Source organism: Pinus tabuliformis, chromosome 7, assembly GCF_031772625.1.
Source record: "Pinus tabuliformis cultivar Carrire ecotype Pingquan chromosome 7, CPIR1, whole genome shotgun sequence".
Lineage (NCBI taxonomy): Eukaryota > Viridiplantae > Streptophyta > Pinopsida > Pinales > Pinaceae > Pinus > Pinus tabuliformis.
Window position 1 is genome coordinate 1,347,689,862 of NC_142293.1, and position 27,506 is coordinate 1,347,717,367.

At 39.6% G+C, this 27,506-nt stretch overlaps 1 protein-coding gene across 1 annotated transcript in view; it reads right to left on the reverse strand.

The window, feature by feature from the left end:
- Window positions 1-1,215: 1,215 nt before the first annotated feature.
- LOC149252550 (uncharacterized) overlaps window positions 1,216-27,506 on the reverse strand; it is a 152,484-nt gene continuing 126,193 nt past the window's right edge. The window contains exon 6 of the mRNA XM_089454182.1: window positions 1,216-1,503. Coding sequence (XP_089310308.1) covers window positions 1,216-1,503 — 288 coding nt within the window. The remainder of the gene's footprint in view (window positions 1,504-27,506) is intronic.

Consider the following 27,506-nt stretch of genomic DNA (forward strand, 5'->3'; position numbering starts at 1 on the left):
CAAAGCGGTGGGCTGTTGGTGGAAGAGCGGCCAACGCCAAGAAACAAGATATAAACCACAGAGAAGAATTTTGGAAGGGGGCGGGAGGAAGGAAAAGAACGGAGGAAGGGGAAACTGAAGAAGGGAGGACATCCATAAACTAGAGTTACCAACAGGAAGAGCGCGGATTGTTCTGAGGTTTCTGGGCACAGGGGAACAGTCTGCTTCAACTAAGAAGCTTACTGGACTGAGTAGCGAGGTTCTGCTCAGTTTGGCTGGGTGGATTCGGTCTTTTGGTAACCGAAGCAGGGTAGCTGGAGGCATCATCCACTGCAGCTGCACAGGGTAGCTGGAGGCATCATCAACCGCAGGTGCATAGGTAGGTACCCTCAGCAATTCTGTTAGTTAATTTTGTAAAATTTCAGGAAATTAATTACAGGCTCATGATAAAAACACCTTTATTGTATTTACATTGGCTTTACGGTCCTTTCATTTTGGTATCAGAGCCGGTTAAAACCATTTGACCTTACAGGCCTTACAGCCACCTGCGTTTTCTGCCCTCTTAGATTTGTGTTTTTAGATTTTCAGGCAGAGCGGAATTTTGCTTGGCATAGCTACACACACTGTAGAAATAGTTTGCCCTTGTCTTCATTTTCTAAATAAAAGTACGAACTGTAGCTATGGATGCAAATGTTTATTTCAGCGTTAGCATCAAACTGCTTTGAAAAAGGGAACTGGAAACCCTTCTTGTACCATATTCATCACCGAAAATCTATGCTACCGACTCAAACAATCAATAAACCAATTGCCATCGGGTCAAGAGTTCCTGCATGTCCAACCTTCTCTACTTTAATCAAGCGACACAACTTTCCACAAACAGTAAATGAAGTCCAGCCTTTAGGCTTGTCAATGAGAAGCATAGTTCCTGAGGGGCCATCCCATCTAGCGGGAAGCTCAAACATCGAGATGAGTAAATAGGGCATAGCATCTCCCGCCGTCGCTCCGTCCAAATTGGGTGTTTCGACGCTTCTGAGGGACTTCACAAACTGTTGTAGCCCTTCTTCTTCTTCTTCTTCTCAGATAAACCCTTCATGCCACTATCATCCGAATTTGAGTCAATTGGTGTTGCTGCTACAAGAATTTTTCCGATTGGGATGAGATCCTCTTTGGCAATAATGCATCCCCATCCTCCTCACTAATTTTGATGGATGGTGTCTGCGCCGCTTCATTTCTGTCTTAATCATTGTTTTCTTCTGAGTGTACATTTTTCGCGATTTTATTGAGGATTTTGGGCTTAGGTTTGTGAGCGTCCGGCTTCAAAGGCTCATCTGGATCGATGAATGCTTTCTCTAAGCCCTGGTCGCGGTAGTACTTCTGTTCGAGCTTTCGAATCATGCGATAATGCCTATCCTTCTCCCATGGAAAACAGAATGCATCATAGAAATAAAGCTCCTCTTCTTTCGCATGAAAGCTCTTGAGCTCGTTGTCTATGCCATACGTGCACCGTCTTCTCTTCTCGTATAACTTAAATATTACCATATGTAATTATATGGTAATTCTATAAATTAAGTCTTATATATTTTAAGATTTTGGAGGTCCGGCAGTTTGAACCCGTGACCTGCCCGGAACCAATTCTACGCCTTAACCGACACGCCACGACATTTTCGCGGTTTGAACTCAATACCTCCCACTCATCAGCGCTATGTCTTATATATATTTTAATTATTTTGGCATTGGTGCAGATTGAACACGGCACCTCTAGCTTACCAGCACTACGACTTACAAACATACCACGCAGGTTTAAACTGCTGACGTGTTGAGGCATAGTGCCACGGGTCCATACGTCGAGTGGCACCGAGAGGCAGGTCACCGCTAGTCGAGACCGTGACTGGGCTTCTCCTAATAAGAACACGACTACACTTCTCGGGTATTAGCCAAAGGATTGAGTCAAGTATATGAGGTATCTAATCTATAATAACGCACCAATTCGAATCCGATGGAATGTTCTAAAAAAATGATATTATCATTCAATTTAAGGAAATAATAAAGTTAAGGTAAACAAATGTAGGCCATTTAAGTAATTGAGTGAATTTTACATTCAAAATAATATTTCCTTGGTTTGCCAATGATAGAGTAGTATATTATTTTTACCTTGACAATAGTTGAGAAGTAATCTCCTTTTTTAAAAAAAATTAATTAAAATAAAAAGTAAACAAAAATGATTTTGCCTTTTCAAGACACTTTTATTAAGTTCATATATATTTATATATATGAGAGGTGATAAAAATATACTAATTTGATACAAAATATTAATTGAAGTTTTAAATAGTTTAAAAATCAAGTGAAGTATTTGCTTTGGGTTTTTGTATTGGGTGTGCTGCAAGGAACTTTTGGTTGAGGCATTTTAAAACTATTTTCCCCTTATTAGTTTGACCAGCAGGAAAGATTGCATGAATGTCATTTTGTTTTATTAGTAATTTGAGAGTCAAGTATATTTGAATACAATTCCTTTTTTTTTTATCAAAAAAGCATGGGATAAACAAGAGGGGCACCTTAATCTTAGACTTAATGAAAAGTTTTTGACATTCCCTTTTTAAGAAGTTTGTTTCAAGGATATCAATTTCTCATTTGGGGTGCCACATGGTGTAATTCCCCACTTAAATCTTATCCCGATAGTATACATCTAAGTAACATATTCAACATTATAACTATGTGTGTCCTTCTTTAAAGGTAATGGTTAGTTTGAGTTGTGATGGGTATGTTGATGATGTTCATCGTACCGAGGCATTTAATATTTTAATTATGTGAATGTTATTTAGTAGTTAATTTCCGATGTTCTACCTTGGGAATTAATAACCATACGCTTCTTTCGAAATATAGCCTTGATGTTATCAGATATGTTTTCATAAATAAAAACAAACTATAATATTTAAAAAAAAAAAAGAGAAAGAAGCATTATTACATATTAGAATAGAATACCCTGCATTAGGACAAGGATGGTAGCATTACTACATATTAGGATAGAATTTCCTGCATTAGGACAAGGAGGTCGCGAGACCATCCTCCTTGACCTTGGTACCAGTAAGATCTGCCTAGCAAATAAAAATAGCAAAAAAACTATACCCGTTTATGAATGTGAAATTGCAAAAAAAAACTATATGTTAAATCCGAATGTATACCTCAAACTTTTACAAAATTTTATTATGTATACAGGAAACATTACAATGGTAAGGACATATGAGTGACGACGACGCGGTCAGGCACCATCACTGTCATCATCATCATCCCCGTCGCCACCACCATCATCATCGTCTCCATCGAGACCATCATCAACACCAATCGCTCCAGCACCAGAGTTGACCGTGATAATGAACTCATTGGAAGCCTTATTGGAAACATTAAAAGGGTCAACTATGGCTAAGACCAAAGAAGAACTTCAACCCTTAGCAACCAATTCAGCGGAACCAAAGAATTTTGAGCATAAAAGATCAAAAGAAGATATTTCTAGGGAGCTTTAGAAAATTAAAGTCCCAGAATTTTCAGGAGGTCGAGTAGGAGAACGTGTTGACGCATGGTTAGAAGGAATGAACAGATGTTTTAGATGAAGAGAATATTCTTCTTCTGCAAAAACAAAAATTGTTGTATTTCAGTTAAAGGAAAGTGCCTTGATTTGGTGGGGAAATCTGGAAAAACAACTACACCTCACAACGGATAATGTCCCTTGGGAATTGTTCGAGGAAAGATTTCACGCAAAGTATTTACCTCCATATTTTCAACAACAACAAGCCAGAGCCTTTCATACATTAGTTCAAGGTAATAAAACAGTGGAAGAATATGAGATAAGGTTTATGGAGCTTGTAAAATACATTCACTACTTAGATTCTGATGAACGTCAAGCTGAACGCTTCATATTTGGGTTAAATCCTCGCATCAGGGCCTTGGTGAGCATGTGGAAACCATCCTCAGTCGTTGAAGCGGTAGAACGTGGCCGTTACGCAAAAGAAGAACATCTAGGAATCAAAAAGGATGTAGGGCCAACAGAACCTTTACAATCAAGATTTCCAAGAAGGACTCCCCGAAATTCCTTCAAGGGAGGTAGCTCAAGACCACCTTATGGTAATAGATTTATCCCAAGAAATGTAGGAACAAGAGCTCCCATGGCAGTTAATACTATAGCCGCTGAATCATCAAACACCAGTCCATGGACATCTCGTGGAACTGCTAATAGAGGAAGAAATTCGAGAGGAAGCAACATGAGAGGACGAAGCTCTTTATCTAGAAATTCACGTCCTGATTCAAGAGGACCAACACAGGTTAATTGTTGGGGATGTGGAGGACCGCATTTTCAACGTGATTGTCCAGAAGCTTCATCAAGTATATTGCATAGGACTGGAAAGGAACCAATATCAAATAATCAAGGCAATCATAGAATTCATGCATTAGTCAACAACGACCAAGCAACACATCAATCCACTGTAGTGGAATCTTCAGGTATTATTAATGGTATAAAACTCAAAATCTTATTTGATACTGGTGCCACAGATAGTTTCATTTCGTCATATGCATTAAACAAATGTGGGTTGGCAGCTCGCAGACAAAATGATTTCAGACAGGTAGAAATGGCCTCAGGAAAACTCCAATCCGTAGACTTAAGTGTGGATCAATGCAAAATTGACCTAGGGGTCTATACGACTAAACTGAAAGTTTATGTCACAGCCTTAGGAACTTATGATCTTGTCATAGGTATGGATTGGCTAGAAGCTCATCAAGCTTGGGTAGACTGTTATGGGAAAAGAATTCTAGGTATAAATGATGAAGGAGAAGCGATTCAGATTCAAGGAATCAAGAGAAAAATATCTTTATGCTACATATCTGCAATTAAAATGAAGCGTTTCTTAAGAAAAGGTTGTCAAGCATATGTAATTCAAGAAGTAAGTAAAGAAAAAGGACCATCCTTAGAACAATATCTGGTGTTAACCGAATTTCCGAATGTATTTCCAAAGGAATTACCAAGATTACCCCCTGTAAGAGAGCTAGATCTCACAATTGAATTGAACCCTGCTACTCAACCAATCTTTAAAACACCTTATAGAATGACAGTTCCAGAACATCAAGAATTACAAATTCGGTTGAAGGAATTATTGGATATAAGACATATTCGACCCAGTATATCATCTTGGGGTGCTCCTGTAATTTTTGTCAAAAAGAAAGATGGATCCTTAAGATTATGCATAGATTATCGAGACTTGAATCGAGCTACAGTAAAGAATCGATATCCTATGCCTCGAATTGATGATATTTTCGATCAAATGAAAGGAGTTGTTGTCTTTTCAAAAATTGATCTTCGATCAGGCTATCATCAGCTAAGGATTTCAGAAAGCGATATTTCTAAGACTGCATTCCGGACACGTTTTGGACATTATGAATTTACTGTGGTACCATTTGGATTAACAAATGCACCAGCAGTATTCATGAATCTTATGAACAGTGTTTTCTGCAAGTATCTTGATCAATTTGTACAAGTCTTTTTAGATGATATACTCATCTATTCCAAGAATGAAAAAAAGCATGAAAATCATTTACAAATAGTGTTGTCTTGCCTCCGAAAACATCAGTTGTATGGAAAATGTTCGTTTTTTCAGGAAAAGATTCATTACTTAGGTCATATCATATCAGGTGAAGGGATCTCAGTAGACCCTGAGAAGGTAAAAGCAATCATGGAATGGCCAATACCGAAAAACGCACATGAAGTACGAAGCTTTATGGGTTTAGCCGATTACTACCGAAGATTTGTGGAAGGATTCTCTAAAATTGCAAAGCCGATTACAACCCTTCAGCGTAAAGGTATTAAGTATGAATGGACTGAGGAATGTAACAAAGCATTCTCTGAACTCAAAAGACTACTGACCAGTGCACCAATCTTAAGAGTCCCTGATATGGACAAAGCTTTTACAGTATGTACTGATGCATCCAAACATGGATTAGGTGCAGTATTAATGCAGGATAGAGGAGTAATAGCATATGTCTCCAGAAAGTTAAAACCTCATGAAGAACTCTATGCTACTCACGATTTAGAGTTAGCCGCTGTAGTACTAGCTTTAAAGATTTGGAGACATTATCTAGTAGGGCAAAGTTTTACGCTTAAAAGCGACCATCAAAGTCTTCAATATTTGTTCACCCAAAGAGACTTAAATGCCAGACAAAGACGATGGAGTGAATTCCTAAGTGAATATGACTTTGGAATATCATATATTAAAGGAAAAGAAAATGTAGTGGCAGATGCTTTAAGCAGAAGACCCCAGATATTCTCCCTCATACCTATCAAAGTAGACTTAAGGCAACGAGTACTAGAACATCTCATAAAAGATAGCTGGTATTTAAAGGTAAGATCTAGTCTTGATAGTAAAAAGCCGAAAGAATCTCAATTTGAAGGATATGAACTAGAAGATGATGGAATCTTACGATTTCATGGAAGGATGTATATTCCTGATAATAGGGATCTTCGAGACACCATCCTTAAGGAAGCCCACAGAGCAGTATATTGTGCACATCCTGGAGTAAAGAAAATGTATACGGATACTAAGAAACTCTTCTTCTGGTCAGGCATGAAACGCGATATCGTTCAATTTGTTGCAAAATGTTTGGAATGTCAACAAGTAAAAGCAGATCATTGTCATCCAGTGGGTCTCTTACAACCTCACGACATTCCTATGACCAAATGGGAGATCATTTCCATGGATTTCATCACTAGACTACCTCTTACTTCTCAAAGACACAATGCCATTCTGGTAGTAGTGGATAAATTAACGAAAAGCGCCCATTTCATTCCCGTAAGAGATACTTACGAAGTTGTTGACGTAGCTCGAGTATTCATAAATGAAATTATCAAATTTCATGGAATACCTAAGAAGATTATATCAGATAGAGATTCACGATTTACTTCAAGATTTTGAACTTCCATGTAGTCAGCCTTAGGAACTCAATTAAATTTGAGCGCAGCTTATCATCCTGAAACTGATGGGCAAACAAAAAGGGTAAATCAAGTACTTGAAGATATGTTGAGGATGTATGTTATGGATCAGCAATCACACTGGGAAAAGTACTTATCCTTAGTCGAATTTGCATACAATAACAGTTACCACAGTTCAATCGGAATGCCTCCATTTGAAGCATTATACGGCAGACCTTGCAGAACACCGTTAAGTTGGGACAGGTTAGAAGATCGAGTGATAATAGGACCAGAATTAATCCAAGAAATGGAAGAGCAGGTAAAACAAATTAGACAGTGGTTAAAGGAAGCACAGGATAGACAAAAGAGTTATGCTGATGCCCACAGAACTGATAGGAAGTATGAAGTAGGGGATCAGGTTTTCATCCGCATCAAACCGAATAAAAGTACTATCCGATTCGGAAAAGGAACAAAATTATCACCCCGATTTATTGGACTATTTAAAGTCATGGAAAGAGTCGGACTTGTCGCCTATTGTCTTGCACTGCCACCTCACTTGCATAAAGTTCATAATGTATTTCATGTATCTGTATTTAGACATTACATCGCTGACCAATCTCATAACCTTCAATAGAAGGAACTGCAAGTATCGGACGAAGGAACCATATCGGTCGAACCATTACGTACACTGGAACGTAGAGTTCGACAACTCAGAAATCGTCTTATAGTTATCAAAGTAAAGTTTAAAATATTTGAGTAATTTTGCTTCCAATGGGAATTAAGATATTATAATTTTGTTTCATTTATGCATATCAATATGATTGATGAGATAGAATCAAAGAATGATTACATTTTAATATGAAAGTTAATGACATGAATAGAATATGGCAAAGTATGTTATACTGTCGTTGACATGTGTACATTATACCTAATCTATTTGTTTTTGAATATGTTAATGCACATTTTATAAATGCATGGACAAGTGTTTATGATTGCAGATAATATCCGTTACCAAAATGACCACGTGATGACAGAAACCTCAAAACAATTAAGGCTCAAAGAGATTCCATGATAGGGTATTAACCCTAATTCTACTGGGAGGGGTGGAGGTGTTGCCCACCGTTTATCCTCTGAACCCTGGAGTCATGGGAGAACTGTGCGAATCACGCTCCCCTAGACGTGTGATGATGACTGCTAGATGCCTACTGGGAATCAGGTCGGTATAGCCGACGCTGTCATCCTTAGAGTTTATGAATGGTTAGGTCAGTATAACTGACGCCATGGCATACTCTAGTAGAGGACGGATAGGATGGAGCGGAAGAGATTAGGAAGGATAGGATGATTTTGTAATAGCTTGGGGACCTGATTGAGGTAAAGCATATTCATTAAAGTTATAAACTTAGAAGTATTCAAAACACCAATTTTATAGTGTCTTCACATTAAATAATAATTTAACCTCGATTTACAATCCTAAGAAGAATGTACTAATTGTTATCATAAGTAATCATATAAAATAAAAACTCTAACTTCCGGACGAATTTTTCTTAAGGGGTTGTGTATGTAACGACCTATCTATAAATATAGAGAACACAAGAATAATAGCAGGCATACGATGCATGCATATGATAGCTACATATGCATGTGTCGCATACACCGCACTAGTATTTATATACTAAATTAACTATAAGTATTAAATATCATGACACTTCTTCAAATAGAAGTTCTATTCACCCATCAACACCCATATTGCTTAATGTATCATGATTAATGGGTAGATACTAAATTTAAAATGTATAATGTAAACATAACTATAAAAGGATAGATGTTAAAAATTAAGCTAAATCCTAAAAGATGGTTATATAATTATATATTTTAGATTATTAATAAAATTATAATAATAATATAATAAATTAATTAAAAGTAAGGTACTTAGTATAACCTTATGATCTTTATATTAAAAAGAAGTACTTTACTAAGCCATAAAAGAAATATATTTTACTAAATCATAAAAGAAATATAATTTATTAAATCATAAAAGAAATATATATGATACGTGAGCATAAAAGAAATATATATGATACGTGACATGGAAGGGTGTCACCAGGAGGCAAAGCAGTGGGTTGCTGATGGAAGAGCAGCCACTGCCAAGAAACAAGATATAAACCACAGAAAAGAATTTTGAAAGGGGGCGGGGAGGAAGGAAAAGAACGAAGGAAGGGGAAACTGTGAAGAAGGGAGGACATCCATAAACTGGAGTTACCAACAGGAAGAGCGCAGATTGTTCTGAGGTTTCTAGGCATGGGGGAACAGTCTGCTTCAACTAAGAAGCTTATTGAACTGAGTAGCGAGGTTCTACTTAGTTTGGCTGGGTGGATTCGATCTTTTGGTAACCGAAGCATGGTAGTTGGATGCATCATCCACCGCAGCTGCACAGGGTAGCTGGAGGCATCATCAACTGCAGGTGCACAGGTAGGTACCCTTAGCAGTTCTGTTAATTAATTTTGTAAAATTTCAGGAAATTAATTACAGGCTCATGATAAAAACCCCTTTACTGTATTTACATTGGCTTTACGGTCCTTTCAACTATCGTGCTATGGTCGATGGCCTAGCACATAGCAACACTATAATAAATGTCCTTAAAACATTATCAACGCATCAGCACTTTCAAGCATCTAACTGTGAACATATGCTGATCTATGGAGCATATTTCTTCAATGCATTCCTTCAATGATTGTGGCTTATCAACCTAGCAAACAGTCCTTAAATCATACCTAGAACAACTTCCTTTATTACGCTGTCACCTACAACAAATATGTTGTCTATCTAGGCATCTTAATGTTGTGATAAGACTCCTTCTTGTTGCGGCCTAGGGCTACTTCTACTGCGGCTTAGGGTCTTTACTTCACTATGTATTAGGGCTCCATTGACAGCGGTTTTAGGCTTCCTTGTGACTGCGGATTTAGGGCCTCTTTAGACAGCGAATTAGGGCTCCCTGTTTGCTGCGTATTGGAGCTTCTTCTTGATAGCAAATAGGACCTCCCTTGACTGCGTCATAGTCTCCTTTATGACAGTGGATTAGGGCCTCCCTCAAGTGTAGATTAGAGCTCTTTGTTTAGCTTCTTAGAGCCTTCCTTAAGAGCAGATTAAGGCTCCTCTTGATCTGCGGCTAGGGCACCTTTAGGACTGCATATTAGGGCTCCTCAATAGTTGTGATTAGGCCTTACCTTTGCACGAATAGGAGCCTTCCTTTGCTACGCATTAGGCTTGCTTATGAGGCCTCCTTGACTGCAGCCAAATCTCGTTCAACTGCGGCTAGGTGTCTCTCCCTTCAACTGCATCTAGGGCACCTTGTCTTGTTGTGTCTAAAACCCTTCCTTCACTGCGTTAGGGCTTCTCCCTCTTAGCCACCAAACCCAAACAAGTGGAGAGAGATCATAAGAGAAGTGTGTGTCAAATGACTTGAGGCCTCTTCTATTTATAATGCAATGTTGAAGATAAGTTAGGGTAATTTGCTTGCTGGTCGACCTTGACAAATTGTCAATAATATGAACAAATTCATATCCCCATAAATACATGTCGCAATCGGATGATCTTTAGATCAATCCTACACCTCTCGAAGAGAGAAATCCAAGAAAAATATCAGCTGCCATAAATAAGGTGACCCACATGGAGTTTGGCTCGAGTTGCCAATTTTAACACTCCCTCTCAATTAGGGAGAACTCCATCTGCTAATTCATCTGCCAGATTGTATTATCTTTGCCATCAATGCAGTTCCCTGCACTGCTCTGCTCTACTGAACTATGAAGAAGTGATTGAGAATGAATCATACCATTCTCTACAGACCCGAAGTCAGTCTCATATAAAGAGAGTGTTTCAAACCACTCTTACTGATCCGAAATCAGTTCCAAATAAAGAGAGTGTACCATACCACTCTTACTAACCCTAAGTCAATTCCAAATGATCCCAGATAAATATCTCCTAGCATAGGGAGTATGATAGTACATGATGCGTCCATCGGTAGTACTATGGTCCCTATCCTCATTTCCCTATTGATTGGCCAGATGCGAGGTACTTCCCATGAGTCCCAGACTTGCATGGGTAGGATGTCTCAGCAGGAGAAGGATGAACCACTCATCCTGCCTACATGTCGCCACGAGGTATCCCAAGGGAACGTTGAACCACTCACCCTGTACACAACAAATCACTAGGGGAAGGATGAACCACTCACCCTATGATTGTGTCTCGGTAAGAGAAGGATGAACCACTCATCCTGCCTACATAGCAAACCACTAGGGGAAGGCTAAGCCACTCACCCTATGGTTGCTCATTGCTCCAAGAAGTACCCCAAGCCCCCCAGGGCTCCCAGACCTCAATATCCATATCATTCAGGACCCTCGGGAGAGGGTCTCTCCACGATTCCTAGTCGTTCTCAGAAAGTCAAGAAATTGACCTTTCCCAGGGGCTTCATCAGAATATCGGTGACATGCACATCAGTCCCAATGTGATGGAGCCTTATTGCTCCTTGTTGTACCATATCCCGAATAAAGTGGTACCTGATGTCTATGTGCGTGGAGCGATCATGAAATACAGAATTCTCCAACAATCGAATCCCACTCTGGTTGTCACAGAGGATCACGGTGGTATCCAGCACGTGTCCAGACAGCTCACTGAAGGGCTTCTCCAACCAGACAGCTTCACACAAGGCCATACTCGTAGCTATGTATCCAGCCTCAGCAGTGCTCAACGCAACCAACTTATGCTTCCTACTCATCCAGGATATCGAAGCAGAACCCAAAGAGAAACAACACTCAGAAGTCTTTTGCGATCCACCATGCTGCCTGCTCAATCAGTATCAGAATAACCATGCAGCCTCACAGCTCTGGCAGTGTATCTTAGTCCATGAGAGATTGTGCCCCGAAGATATCTTAGAAGATTCTTGGCACCAATCCAATGTGAGTGATGAGGCTCAACATGCTAACTACAAAACATATATCCGGACGGGAGTTCAAGAACATCAATGTTACTATGAGTTGACGAAACTCAAAGCCATTTCCCAATTCAGGTCCGGTAGCACTACCGCATAACTTCTTAAAGTTAAGCTCCATTGGGGTAGTCACAGGCTTGCAGTCCACCATTTCAAATTCGGAATCCAACTCCCTCTTACGTTTGTAAATGAGAGGGTCTGCACCTGTCAAAAAGAGGTCATCCATATAAAGCACCATTATGAGAGGACTATCATCCACAACCTTAAAGTAAAGGTTCGGATCAACTTCACTCCTAGTGAATCTTAGCTTCATCAGGTAGTTGTCAAACCTCTCACACCAAGCCGAGGATGCTTGCTTCAAACCATAGAGAGCTTTCTTCAACCTACAAATATGAGATTCCTGATTATGAACCTCAAACTCCTCGGGTTGTTCCATATCTGTGGTCTTGCCATTACTTGTAAGTTTTCCCTTGATACATCCCGAACATATACCTTCATGCTCTTCTTTGAACTCGGGCATCCCTATTTGTTATAGCACCATTTACCACTCTTGGTAGATCTAATGCTCTGTTGATGGCCTAGGGCAACCCTTCCTTATAGACTTGGTCCAAAATCTTAAAAAACAGTGTTTTATTCCCTATACGCTACTTTTCCCTGTGATAAAAGCGTGTACACGCGTGTCAACATATACCCAACCCACGTACATATGTTAAAACACTTAAAAAAATAAATTTCCTTAATTTTGGGTGGAGTTCACGGGTTTTACCTGTTACTCACCTCTTATTTCCCGTGGCCTAACTGTTTCCCAACTGAAAAAACTAATTTGGAGAGGTATAAATAAACCTCCATGGGAAGGCCTTAAGGGAGAAAGTATGAGATATTGATACTATAGTGAGATTATCCCTAATCAAGTCTGAAGAATCCTTGTGCCTCCTGCACTCCCCAAAGCTTCAGGAAACCCTTGTTTCCTTAATTATAGATATCCCCCATCTTGCTTGAGATATCCTTGTGTTGGTGATGGAGGAAGATTGCTAAAGGCCGGGAAAGGACGGATCCGGAGGACGGTTCCGCTTGGAGCTGAAGAAAGACTCAGGTCGTATTTCTCCACCTTATCTATAGCTTACTTCAATAAAAAGGAATGTTGTTCTGTTTCCAATATGAAATGTGTTTATGCATCAAAGTTGTGTTGTAATTCATTTATGAATCTTATATTGATGTATAATTAGTCATTCATTCATATGATTTAAAGTTAACATCATGTATATCATTTATGTTTCTATTGTTGTGTATGTTCTATTTGAATAATTTTCAGGTTTCAAGAACATTGGGAGAAGTTGAGGGTTTGCACCCTGCGGGATCTACCCAAACGAAGGATATCGAGTAAGGACAATCCTACTTGATTTAGTAGAATAAGGATTTTTTATGATTGTTTGAGCATTTCTTGTTGAGGTTTGCCCTCTGCTCTGTTGGGGTTCTCAACCCAAAGCCCTAGGGTGGTTTCACCCATAACACTGTCACCATTTGTCTCACATCAAGTAGGGCCTTACAATGAAGATGGGTTGGTGCCATACTTCAGATTGAAGAGATGGGTCACACGACATGGTCCCCAATGGACTTCCTGCAACTTGATATAAAGTGCCAACCCTGTACCCAAGAGTAAAAGCATCTATGAAATTCTGTTTCCAGACACGTACCTTTCCATCGATGAATGCCACCTTGTAACCTTTGTCTTCCATTGTCGAAATGGACACTAGGTTCTTCTTGAGATCACGGACATATAGAACTTCTTGTAAATGAATCGTGTTACCTTGATTCAATTGAAGGGTATCATTCCCTACACCCTTTACGGGATAGGTGGCATTGTCTCCAAGAATAATCTCCAAGTTTGTCTCCTTCTCTATCAAATTGGAGAGAACTTCCTTGTATCCGGTGAAGTGCCTTGAAGCACCACTATCAATAAGCCAATTTCGCAAAGATACTAGAGAGAGGTAGTGGAGAGGGCCGATATAAGATAATACTCCTTTTGCTTACCAGAAACAACATTTGTTTCTTCATACCTAGAGTTTCTTGCTTTCTTGGAGGGTCGACCATTTCCTTGATGTCCTGCATTCCTTTTTCCTTTGCCATTGTACCTTGTCATTCCTTCGATCATTGTTGTTGAAGTAGCCCCTAGAATGATTGTGATCATCATCATGTGATGTGTCCCTTCTACTTGGACACTCCCTCGCATAGTGGCCAAACTTATTGCAAGCAAAGCATCTGCCTTTCCTTCCACCCTCAGATTTGGGCTTTCCATTGAAGTGACCTTTAGACCCTACATTGTTTCTCCTTTTGGCATGAGTGGAGAAAGCAATGGGGTTGCCTCTATTAGAAGGCATTTCCTGCTCCACCATCCTAGTTTCTTCTTGAATGCATCTCGACATCAATTCTTCAAACCTCAAAATTCAATCATTATTGAGAATAGTGGTTCGAAATATATACCACTTGGATGGGAGTCCTCCAAGGGTAGTGATAGTAAGTTCCCTATCAGATATGATTTCTCCAATCGATAGAACATCATTCTTGATCTTGGTGATCTTAAGAAGTAGGATTGAATATCCTCGTCCTTGCCCTTCTTAATATCCTTCATCTTATTTTTGAGGAACAAAATTTGATTTGCATCACTACCCTTGAACATGCTTACCAATATGTCGTAGATTTCCTTGGAGGTGTTTAGATTAGAGATAGTAAGCCACCAAACGCTTGTCAATAGAATCTCTAATAATCTTCTTCGCTTTGACTTCATCCTTGGTGTACTTGTTCTTTGTAGCAGCCGGTGCATTTGATGGACGCTCAGGGATTTTACCCTTCACATAGTCCAACACTTCTTGTTGTTCTAATATTAGATCAAGAGACATCTTCCATCCATGATAGTCAGACTTTTCAAGGAGCTTGTCTTCAGCCAGGAAGTGGGATGATGAACCCATTGAGCCTTTTGTCCTTTCCAATTGTCTTTGGTGATTGCTCTTTCACTCTTGCTTGGGCTTTCTCTTCACCTCAGCTCTAATACCATGTTAAATTTTGGTATGTTCTATGCTTAAGAGAAATTTACTTCAAATTTCTTATTAGCCCAATATTAATTTCCGGATTAGCAAGCACATCAGCATGATAGTAAAATACAAATAGAACATAAACATAAACAGTAGAAGACAAGCCAAGACAAGAGGACACAAGATGTGGCACTAGCCAGGGGAAAACCCCAATGTGGGGAACCCTTGATCAATTCTTCTTATATTCTTCAATAGTTCAGCAAAGAGAAAGATACTACAAATATACAAATCTGAGAATTTATGACAACAGTAGAAAGTACATCATTATGATAGTCTTTAATCATTAAGAGTGTTGTAGCATGTCTTGATGCAACATTCCTCCAATTGTTAGTTGCTCCAGCAATTCTGGTTAGGGCACAATATGCAGCCCTAAACTCCCTTGACTGTGATGAATGGCTGATTTGATAAGGGCACCTAAAGTTGTCCTAAACTTCCTTCATAATCTTCAAACAGTCCTAAGAGAGCAGCCCTAAGTAATCTTGCTATGGTGCTATGGCCGGTGGCCTAGCACATAGCAACACCGTAATAAAAGTCCTTAAAACATCATCAACGCAGCAGCACTTTCAATCATCTAACTGTGAACATATGCTGATCTATGGAGCAGATCTCTTTCATGCATTCCTTCAATGACTGTGGCTTATCAACCTAGAAAACAGTCCGTAAATCATACCTAGAACAGCTTCTTTTATTATGATATCACCTACAGTAAATATGTTGTCTATCCAGTGATCTTAATGTTGTGATAAGACTCCTTCTTGCTGCGGCCTAGGGCTACTTCTGCTGCGGCTTAGGGTCTTTACTTCACTGTGTATTAGGCTCCATTGACAGCGGTTTTAGGCTTCCTTGTGACTGCGGATTTAGGGCCTCTTTGGACAGCGAATTAGGGTTCCTTGTTTGTTGCGTATTAGAGCTTCTTCTTAACAGCAAATAGGACCTCCCTCGATTGTGTCCTAGTCTCCTTTATGACGATGGATTAGGGCCTCCCTTAAGTGTAGATTAGAGCTCTTATTTCAGTTGCTTAGAGCCTTCCTTAAGAGTAGATTAAGGCTCCTCTTGACCTACGGCTAGGGCACCTTTAGGACTGCGTATTAGGGCTCCTCAATAGTTGTGGATTAGGCCTTACCCTTGCACAAATAGGAGCCTTGCTTTGCTACGTATTAGGCCTGCGTATGACGCCTCCTTGACTGTGGCCAGATCTCCTTCAACTGTGGCTAGCTGTCTCTCCCTTCAACTACGTCTAGGGCACCTTGTCATGTTGCGTCTAGAACCCTTCCTTCACTGCGTCTAGGGCTTCTCCCTCTTGTCCTCTCTAGCCACCAAACCTAAACGAGTGGAGAGAGATCATAAGAGAAGTGTGTGTCAAATGACTTGAGACCTCTTCTATTTATAATGCAAAGTTAAGGATAAGTTGGAGTAATTTGCTTGCTGGCCGACCTTGACAAATTGTCAATAATATGAATAAATTCATAGCTCCATAGATACATGTCCGAATCGAATGATCTTTAGATCAATCCTACACCTCTCAAAGAGAGAAATCCATGAAAAATAGCAGGTGCCATAAATAAGGTGACCCACATGGAGTTTGGCCCTAGTTGCCAATTTTAACAATAAGAATATGGGTGAGAAACTTCTAAGTGACGAGGATCAAGTCTAATTTAATCTTAGCCGTTGAGAGATTAGATCACGGTCGTTGATTCATCAACAGGAAAAGTATAAGAGGAGGCTTGAGGGTCAGTTGGAGATACACTTGAGAGATCAGTTAGTTCGATTTTTCTGGGGCGAGGTTTGCTGAGAAAATCAAACAAGTGATTTGTTGTAGCAGAGGGGCAGGGATAGTTGAGGTTGGAGGATCTTCTCCAGGACCTCGAATACACAGCAAAGAGAGGCAGAGAGACACCAGAGGAGGCAGTGCAGACCCAGGGAGACTGACGTTGGGCCAAGAAGGGCCCACGCATTTCTAGCGCTGGGGTAGAGCCACCCTCCAGCAGAAATCCGAATTCAGCCAGGGAGTAGCAGGATCAGCCGAGAAGGCTGACGTCAAAGCTCCAAGAGGTAGAGGAAGCACAGTGCTGACACAGTGTCCTAGTGTGCTCCACACAAGCCCATGCAACCACTGCGAAGGGTCAGCACAGTTAAAGCCGGGGACAGCCAGTCCAATTGCCGGAACGGAGAGATTTTGCCGGGTGAAGTGAGGTAATCTCACTTAGGTTTTTGCCAGTATATTTTTATCTCTGTAACTGGATTGTTGAGAGGGCATCCAAAGTTGTATTCAGAACTACTGCTTAATAATAGAAAACCCTCAAAGCTGCTACACCGATTTTCCCGCATTGGGTTTTTCTAGGGACGTTTGTCCAAAAATAACGGTGTCCCTTGTGTATTTGTCTCGTTCTATTTTCAATTCATGATCTGTATTTATGTGTAGTCCGCAATAGTGTTTTTATCGTTGTCTAATACTTAAATAACTTGTTGAATGTAAAAACAAGAAGGAGATGATAAACCAGTGGTTGCAATACGAATTTTTATGTGTAGATTCAGAAATTTTCACAATTCTCATGAACTTTTCTTTCAACTTCTCCACATACTACTTCTTTTAGCATCTTTATACATGGTTCCTTCTTTATTAGAAACCTTATGGCCCACCTCCTTATAATCTTCAGGAGGTCATATAATATGTTGATTCCATCATGCCTTTATGTAGTATGCTAAACTTATGCCTTCATGTTTTCTTCATATGGAAGAGTTCTTTCTTCTTCAATCATGCTCATGAGATAGAGCATTCTAACCATTCTATCTGCAATTAAGTGATGACATGACTTTATCTATCTATTAAAAGTTACCAAATATATGCATACCTTTTCCTTCATGTGGTCATCTAGACTTCTTTTCCCTTGCTTGAAGATGGAAAAATACTTCAATTAAATTATCATGTTGCATGTTTCTATCATCATACCTTCATCCTTCCAAATTATGGATCCCGCACTAGGTGGAATGTAGACTATATGTGTAACACTAGCTTCTTTCAAGTAGAGGTGAACCTTTTCAACAAAGATTCAAATGGAGGATCTTGATGATCCTTTTCTACAAATGTTTTTTCTTGATGATGATAAGGTGCGATGAGATCTTATCTTCCAATCTTGCTAGATGACATGCTTCAACCATGCAAATTGCTACTTTTGTTATCCTTTTATTCGTCTAATGTGATGTCATCCCAATACTGCTACAATGTATAATACCATTATTACAATGCTTTCTACCAAGATTGTTGTCTTGAAAATAAACTTATGTATGAGAGACCTTTACTAGTAGAAGGATTTCAATTCTTCCTTCTTTGTTTTCTTCTCTTTCGGTTCTTCTACTTCTTTGGTCACGTGGGCTTCACTTCTTTCTTTCCTTTTCTTGTTGCCCTTCTTGAGTTTAGGACAATTTCTACTAAAGTGCCCATATTCATTACATTAATAATACTGAATCTTAGACATGTCGACTTTTTTTTTAAATCTCTTTCGAGGCTCAAACTTCCCAAATTTTCCTTTCTTCCTTGACATAGCTGCAAATGCTTGAGATTGCTCATTAGATTCAACGTCATTCTTTGCTTTTAATCTGGTTTCTTCAATCTTACATAATGCCCATAGATCATTGAATGGTGTAGCTTCCTTCTTTGCATAGATGCTTGATACAAAGTTGTCCCATTCATTTGGTAGTGCATTGAGTACACAAGTGGTCATTTTTGAATCTGAGATTGTTTCTACTACCTCTTGTAGTTGATATTTAATTTGAGATACCTTCATGAGATATGAAGCTACCCCTTCTTCCTTTGATACTTTCATTTTGTATAATTTGGTTCTTAAGGATATTATTTCCCCAGTTGTACTTATAGAGTATAGCTCTACCAATTTGTCATAGATCTCTTTTGATGACTTCAATTTTACTACAAAGGGAATGAGAGAATCCTTGATAGATTCAATGAGTATTCTTTGAGCCCTTATTTCTCCTTTCATATATTTTGATAATGCTTGAGATTGTTCTTGAAGAGGCTTTGTGATGGAACCCTTGACATAACCAAAAACTTCATTTTCTGTGAGAATCGAATCTATTCTTTTCTTCCATGCAACGTGGTTTGATGTCCCAACAAGTTGATTGTTTTCCTTGCAAAAAGTAGTCATTTGATTTGTAAATTGAGACATGAATATAAAGTACTTGAAAAATGAAGCAACCTCCTTAATGATGATGTCTTCCGCTAGAGTGTGAGCTTTAAAATGAGGGAGGGATGATCTTCCTTCCTCAAAATGATAATGCTTCTTCTTTAAGATTAGGAGAGATGTTCTTCTTCAAAAATGCTTGAGGTTTGCTCTTTTCTTCAATATGAGGGAGATCACTTTGATTCCTTTGATGATGATGAAGTGCTTTTCTTGCTTCCTTTGGATGATGATGTGGAATGTGGGAGGCTTCCCAAGATGCTTCAAATGTGTAAAGTCCTTCTTTCTTTGAGATGGAGGTAGGGTCCTTGAGGTCTTCTTTTATTCTTCCAAGAGTTCTTCCTTCAAGATGATAGGGTCTTTGTGATGTGATGACTAGATCTTCTTGATGCTCTTCCTCTTATATTCGGCCCTTATGTATCCTTTTTCAATTGAGTGATCTTCAAGTTGCCTTTCCTTGTCACCTTAGCTCTGATACCATGTTGAGAAATCTAGGGCAGCTAGATTAGGTGTGATTTCTCTTTACTTTGATAATTGCTTGTGATGTTCTTTACTTTAATTTGATGTACTTATGATTTGCTTCTTCTTCTTTTGATTATTATAGTGTTCTTATCATCAAACAACTACCAAAACATGAAGATCAATAGAAAAAATGGACACAAGATGTAGGCTGCTAGCCAGGGCCAAAACCTCTCCTAGAGAGGAAAACCCACAAGAAATTCTTCTCTTCTTATAGAATCTTCAAATGACAAATTCCAAGACCCTTAGACCCAAGATAAAGACCCCTCCAAGACCAAGTCAACCTTCCTTCTTGATGAGCTTACCTTCTCAAAGTCAAAACAAGTCAAACCTTCTTCAACAACTTCCAGCAACCAATTTTGGACCTCCAGCAACAGCTGCAACTTCAACCTTCCAGTGATTGTTGCAACTTCGACCCTCCAGTAATTGTTGCAACTTTGCGCGTGTGGGATAGAGAGGCTATTTTAGGCTTCCTTTCTTGCTTCGCTTGAGTTGCTTCTTCCTTCTAGGATGATAGACCATCAAATAAGCTTTCTCACTTCAAATTTCGGTCCTTCTTGAGAGATCAGAATTTTCGTCCTTGTAGCTGCAGAAACCCTAGCTATAATTCGCATGTGTGAAGTAATAGAGACAGAAATTTGGCTAGTAGACATTGTTCTTCCTTCTTCTTCTTTGGCGGTCTTATTGTCTTTCTTGAGTGCTTCAACAAGCTTGATTGAGTGATACAAATGAGGTTGAATGCTTTGTATATATATCTTTCCTTGGAGCTCGAATATCCCTAAACAGGGTCGACTTGTCTTCTGCAGGCCGACTTGGTCTTGGAGGGATATTTTGACACATATAACTCAAAAATAATTTCTTTGACTTGTTACAAGATGCCCAATGGAGTCTTTCACATATGACAATGACTCTTTTGACTTCTTGACTCTATAACAAAACCTAGAAGCATACAACGGGTGCTTTGACCTAAAACAATTTAAACTTGAGCATGAAACCTATGCTATAAAATAACAATAATAATTTTTCTTTTCCTTTTTACATCAAATACATAAAATCAAGAGTACATAAAATATTATGAAGAATGAACCTAGTTACATATTTTAGCATGTTTCAAGTGGTTCATTACTCATACAGCAGAGATCCTTTGAAGGAAGACTTGACACATATCCAACAACTTTCAAAGGACATTTTTCCCATTGTTGAGAGGAAACATGACCTTCTAGACGTGGCATTGCCCTCATAAGATGCATGTTTAGGTTTGACAAGATACAACATGGTTTTATGCCACTTGCTACATCTCCAATGCTACAATGTTGTACTAGGAAGCCAAGGCATTGGCTTGTATGATGATGTGCTCAAATGGACCCAAGACAACCCCAAGCTAGCCTTCACCCTGTTTGATGGGCATTGCCTTTGTTCCATAGCCCAGATGAGGATTGTTTGTTGAAATTCTGATGTTCTATACTGTAACAATCACTTATTCCAAAACTTCTTTCTATTGCAATATTAGTTAAGCAATTGTAGGTAGAACATAAACCAAAATGCACAATTGAAGACGACCAATAACAAAATGAGACACAGAGAATTTAGTTCCAATGACCAAGGAAAAACCCACAAGGGGAAAACCCAACCAGATTCTTCTTCTATTAGATATCAATTATTCAGCAGAGATACATAGTACAATGAGAGATCAAGAGAATGAGTAAGTTCACCCAAATCTGAACAAGTTGTAGCATGAAGATCACTAGTAGAAGCAGCAGATGCAAACACTGAATCAACCTTCCCTTCCACTGAATCAACACTGAAACACTGAAGCATAGAATCAACCTTGGCTCACCAAGTTCTGCTCTTACTCTCCAAGTCTCTCTCTCACAATCTTCTTCAAGTCTCTCCAACTCTCTCTCTCAAGTTTGAATTCTTCTTTCACAATGCACAAGTAGTAGTAGTCAAGTGAGAAGACATGAGACACATATATAGGAGGAGCAATGAATTCTTGTCATAAAGGAGGAGAAATATGCATGCCTTGGGGAAGAGTAACATATGCCATTTAGGGGAGTGTAACTCATGCCATTAAGGAGAGAAATGTATGCCTTAGTAACTTATGCCATAAAGGAGAGGTACGCATGCCTTAGTAACTTAGCCATTAAGAGAGGAACACATACCTTACTAACTTATGCCATTAAGTTAATAGAGAGAGAGATAGTAATTTATGTCATAAGAGAAATCTTTTATGACGTGCCTTTAATGAGTGTAAGAGGAATATGTCATGTCTTTAATGAGTGCATAACAGAGAGTGTAGTGTATCGTTAAGAGAGAGAGAGAGAGAAAGTTACACAATGCCATGTGAGTCATCAAGGAGAGAGGTGTGAAGTGATTGAGGTGATGAAGGTAAGCTGCTTGTAATTCCTTTTAATAATAATATCATAGTATCATAAAGGATAATAATGATGATGATGATGATGATTAGGTCGAGATTGATCTATTAGGATTGATTAATGATAAGTTAAGTGATTTTCCTTCAAATATACTTGATTACTAATTGATAAGGTGATTTACTATTTTTGCAAAGTCATACTTGATATGCTAGACATGACTTTCTACTTTTAGAAAGTCACTCCAAAATTGTCAGAATGATATTTTATTTAAGGAAATTCATCCCTGAGCTGCCAATTTTCAACACTCCCTCTCAGCTAAGAAGGAATTTCTTTCTGCAACAAAGGTCTCTACCTTATTTGTTTACCTATGTTCATCTCTGCTCTGGAACAATGATGTCTCAATCTAATAAAGAAGAATCATCATAGGAGAGATTCATCTATCACCCTATATCCACTGATCTTCCCACCTTGACACGGACTTGGGGGGGACTACCACCTGTCAACACATGACAAAGATAACACACAACTAAGTTTTATCATAAGAAGTCAAGTGGTAGAACACCTACATCCACAGACTTTGGGAGAATTACCACTTGTCAACACATGACAACAATCGCACACAATCAAGTCTCATCTCTGGTTAGTGGGATTACCACTTGACAACACCTAACAAGGATCCCACACAACCAAGCTTTACCACACCCATTGGCCAAATGGGTGACAATCCCAACAAGCTTAGCTTGTGGGTAGGATGCATATTAGGGTATACTCTTGGCAATTCCCAGAGTTGATGGTGTTGAGAAATATAGGGCATACCAATTAAGTGATTTCTCTTCTATTAGTAACTGCTTGTGAGTGCTTTTTACTTCTTTAGATTAAGATCTTTTATTTAGGTCATTAGTGTTCTTCCTCATCAAATAGCTACCAATGCATAAACCATAAAGAGACAAGAGACATAGAATATAAGCTATCAGCCAGGGCCAAACACTCTCACTCTTTGAGAGGAAAACCCGAACAAATTCTTCTTCTTACAGAGATTTCAATTGACGGATACCAAGACCAAGACCCTTGACCTATTTGCTTCTCCAAGACCAAGACATAAAGCTTCTTAGCTTGACCCTTTCCTTCCTTGAGTTAACGATAGTCAAACCGCTGATTCTTCTTTCCTTCTTAGCTGCTCCTTAGACTTTGGCTTCCTGCAATTCTTGGCTTCCTTCAGAAACCCTAGCACATGTGAATCATCAAGATTGTAACCTTGATTTCCTTCACTTTAGTTGGAGGCTACTTTCTTGTCAACTCAGCTTGCACTCTAGACTTCTCCTCTTGCTTGATTCAACCTTCTATGATGACTGATATAGTCTTGGCTTCCCTTGCAGCAGATGGTCCTTCTCCTCGCACGTGTGATGGATATCAGCCCTTAAAACAACCCAAACCAACTTGTCTTGTAGTCCTTCCTTCTTCACTTGGAGAGAGGCTTCCTTTATGTGATTTTGCACTTCCTTTTGCAGTCTTGTTCTTGTTTGAAGTTCTCTGAAATTTTGCTCTGAAATGGAGTACGAACAACCCTATTTATAGTTGTTTCCCATCAAAATAAGCCGACATGACATGATGTGAGCTGACATGTCTATTTGAGAGATTTATATTATTCTTTTGAAGCTGACTTGAAGGAGGTGACTTTGTCTTGGTCTTGGAGGACTTTCTAACTTATTTAAGGACTTATATAAATATATAACATGCCCAAGAAGGGTCCTTCATACATGACATAGACTCAAATTGACTTTTATGACTAGATGACAAATCCTAAAGGTTCACAATGGGAGCCATCACCAAAATAAAATTCCTTGCTCATGAAAGCCATGAGACAAGCATTATAATAATAATTTTATTTTTCTTCTTTTCATCAATTACATAAAACCACAATTACACGTCATTATGAAGACTGAACCTAGTTACGTTTCAACACTCCCTCTCAACTAGGGAGGTATTCGTAATGGTTCCTAGACCCATCATGAAGAATGATGTCTAGGATGTCGTTCCTAGACCCAAGGATAAGTCTGTGGTCACTTCGAAATGGATCTAAAAGATCAAGCATGGAGCTGATGGGAGTGCTGAGAAATTCAAGGCCAGATTTGTAGCCCGAGGCTTCTCTCAAAAGGAAGGAGTAGATTACGATGAGATATTTGCACCAGTTGCCCGATATACCACTATTTTTTCAATCATAGCCCTTGTTGCCCCGCAAGGATGGAAACTTCATAAGATGGATGTCAAAACTGCCTTCTTGCATGGTTCGCTAAAGGAGGAAGTATATGTGGAACAACCCAAGGGGTTCGAGGTTCAAAATCGTGAGACACATGAACGCAGGTTGAAGAAATCTCTCTATGGGTTGAAGCAAGCCCCTGGGGCTTGTTACGAGAGGATCGATAGATATCTTATGAGGTTGGGATTTACAAGAAGTGATGCTGACACAAACCTATACTTCAAGGTTGAAAAGGACAGACCTCTCATTGTGGTCCTTTATGTGGATGATCTCTTTCTGTCAGGTGATGACCCTCTCATTCATCAATGCAAGAGGAAGTTGACTTTCGAGTTCAAGATGAAGGACCTAGGATTGATGCATTATTTCCTAGGGTTGGAGGTCTGGCAAAAGGCAGGTGAGATTTTTCTTTCTCAAGGAAAATATATTGTGAAGCTACTTGACAAATGTGGGATGGTGGACTGCAAATCTGTGACTTCCGATGGAACTCAACTTTAAGTAGCTATGTGAAAGTGTTGTTGGGCCCAAATTGGCAAACCCTACTGAGTATCGTCAACTTGTGGGAGCACTAATGTTCTTGGTCAACTCTCATACTGACATATGCTTCGCTATGAACACGTTGAGTCAATATATGGTCGAGCCTCATCACATTCATTGGATTGCTGCCAGAATATCTTGAGATATCTCCATGGCACAATCCACTATGGATTGAGATATGCCGCCAGGGATTTGAGACTTCATGGATATACAGATGCTGACTGGGTTGGCAGTGTGGCGGATCGTAAGAGAATGTCTGGATGTTGCTTCTCTTTCGGGTCTACTTCTATATGTTGATTGAGCAGGAAGCAAAAATCAATTGCACTAAGCATCGCTGAGGCCAAATACACTGCTGCAAGTATGGCCTATTGTGAAGCAGTTTGGTTGAGGAAACTCTTCAGTGAGCTATTTGAGCACGTGCTAGATACCACCGTGATCTTCTGTGACAACCAAAGTGGGAATTGTGTATCAAAGAATCCCATGTACCACGACCGCTCCAAGCACATTGTTATCAAGTACCACTTTATCCACGATATGGTACAACAGGGAGCAGCTAGACTCCAACACATCGGGACAGATGAGCAAGTTGTTGACATTCTCACGAAGCCTCTCAGGAAGGTCAAATTCTTAACCTTTCGAGTGAGTCTTGGAGTCGTGGAATGACCCTCTTATGAGGGTCCCGTATGAGTTGGACACAGAGCTCTGGGAGCTCCTCGGGGCGTGGGGTACTTCTTGGAGCTATCTATGAGCAACCATAAGGTGAGTGGTTCACCTTCCCCTAGTGGTGCGCTCGATACATGGTGAGTGGTGCACCTTCACCTGTGATACCCCATTATGGTTGACATGTGTGGAGGGTGAGTGGTTCACCCTCCCTACCTGGATGCATGCATGTAGGGTGAGTGGTTCACCTTCCCCTACGATTGACATATGCATAGGATGAGTGGTTCACCTTCTCCTGTTGATGCCCCGACACACATCCTACCCATAGAGTCCGAGACTCATGGGAAGTACCTCTCATCTAGCCAATGAGTTGGGAAAAGTTGGTTAGGGACCATAGCACTATCGATGGACACATCGTGTATTGTCGTACTCCCTATGACCAAGATGCATGGTGTTCAACAACTTGATCTGGGATCAAGGACTGGCTTTAATCAATGGATAGTGATATGATACACTTTCGATCACTTCTTCTTCATTATTACTTCATGGTTCAGCAGAGCAGTGATGGCATGATGGTTCAGGATGACAGGTTGGCATGATGATGGATTGGCAGGTGGAATTCTCCCTAGTTGAGAGGGAGTGTTAAAATTGGCAACTAGGGCCAACTTCCACCTTAGGACAACTCATATGATGGAGATGATTATTGCATTGGATTCCTCTTTTGGAGAGGTACAATTTTGATATAAATATCATCTCATTCTGACAAGCATAAATGGAATTATGAATTTATTTTTCTTATGGACAAAATTGTCAAGGTCGACCTCAGTCAAATGTAGGCTCATGAAGCCCAATAGATGGGTCTCCTCACCCTCAATGAATTGTATAAATAGGAGTGACCCTTCCCTCATTTGGACATTCACTCATCACACATCACATCATCTCTCTCCTCTTATTTGGTCCGTACAGCGATTGGAGGCAGCTTCTCTTCTTCGCACATGTGGCAGGAGGCCGAGTTTTTTTGGGGCAAAATAAGTCGAAGTTCTATAGCGTTGACCAAGGGGGATTTGACCAGCGTTGACCTCGATTTTTAGGCCAGGATTCTGATTTTTCTAGGCCGCATTTATTGGCACAAAAATCGAGGAATTTAAGACAGGTTGACCAGCATTGACTTCAGATTTGGCTACAGAAAATTACAGCAGTGTTTCTCTCTCCTTTGACTGGGTTTGACCGAATTGTTTTGGGCTGATTTTTACTCTTCTGAAAGACCGAATTGGACTGTTGTTTGGAGGACATTTTGGGACATCTTTGACCAGCATTGACTTTTTGGTTAGGGCTACATTGACTATTGATTTGGTAGATCTGTTTTGGGCTTGTGCTTATGATATTTGTACTCTCTCTCTGTGTTGAACTATTGAAAAATAATAGGAAGATTTGATCAAAGGGTTTCCCCACATTGGGGTTCGTCCCTGGCAGCTGCCACATCTTGTGTCCTCTTGTTCTCTGCATATGATTTTATGTTCAATCTGCATTTACTGTCAATTTTTATAAGTTAATGTGATTGCTATTAGATATAATTGAAAATTGTCATTGGGATTGTCATTGGGTTGCTAAAGTAACATTGAGTTTGTTTTTTTGTGCTTAAGCATAGAACATACCATTGTTATCTAAAATTAACAACATGCAGCACCGCGTGGCACCTTCAATGAAAGCAAGAGACCGAAGAGTTATTCTAGATACGCGGCATTGATGACTAATCTCTGACTCTTAACCTTCCACCTATGAAGAGGCAGTTAGCCAACAAGTTTGGAAGGATGCGATGATGGAATAATACCAATCTATTATGAAGAATGATATATGGGAAATTGTGCCTAGACCTGAAGGAAAATCAGTGTTGATGTCGAAATGGATATACAAAATTAAGCATGTAGTGGATGGCAGTATTGACAATTACTAGGCGAGATTTGTGG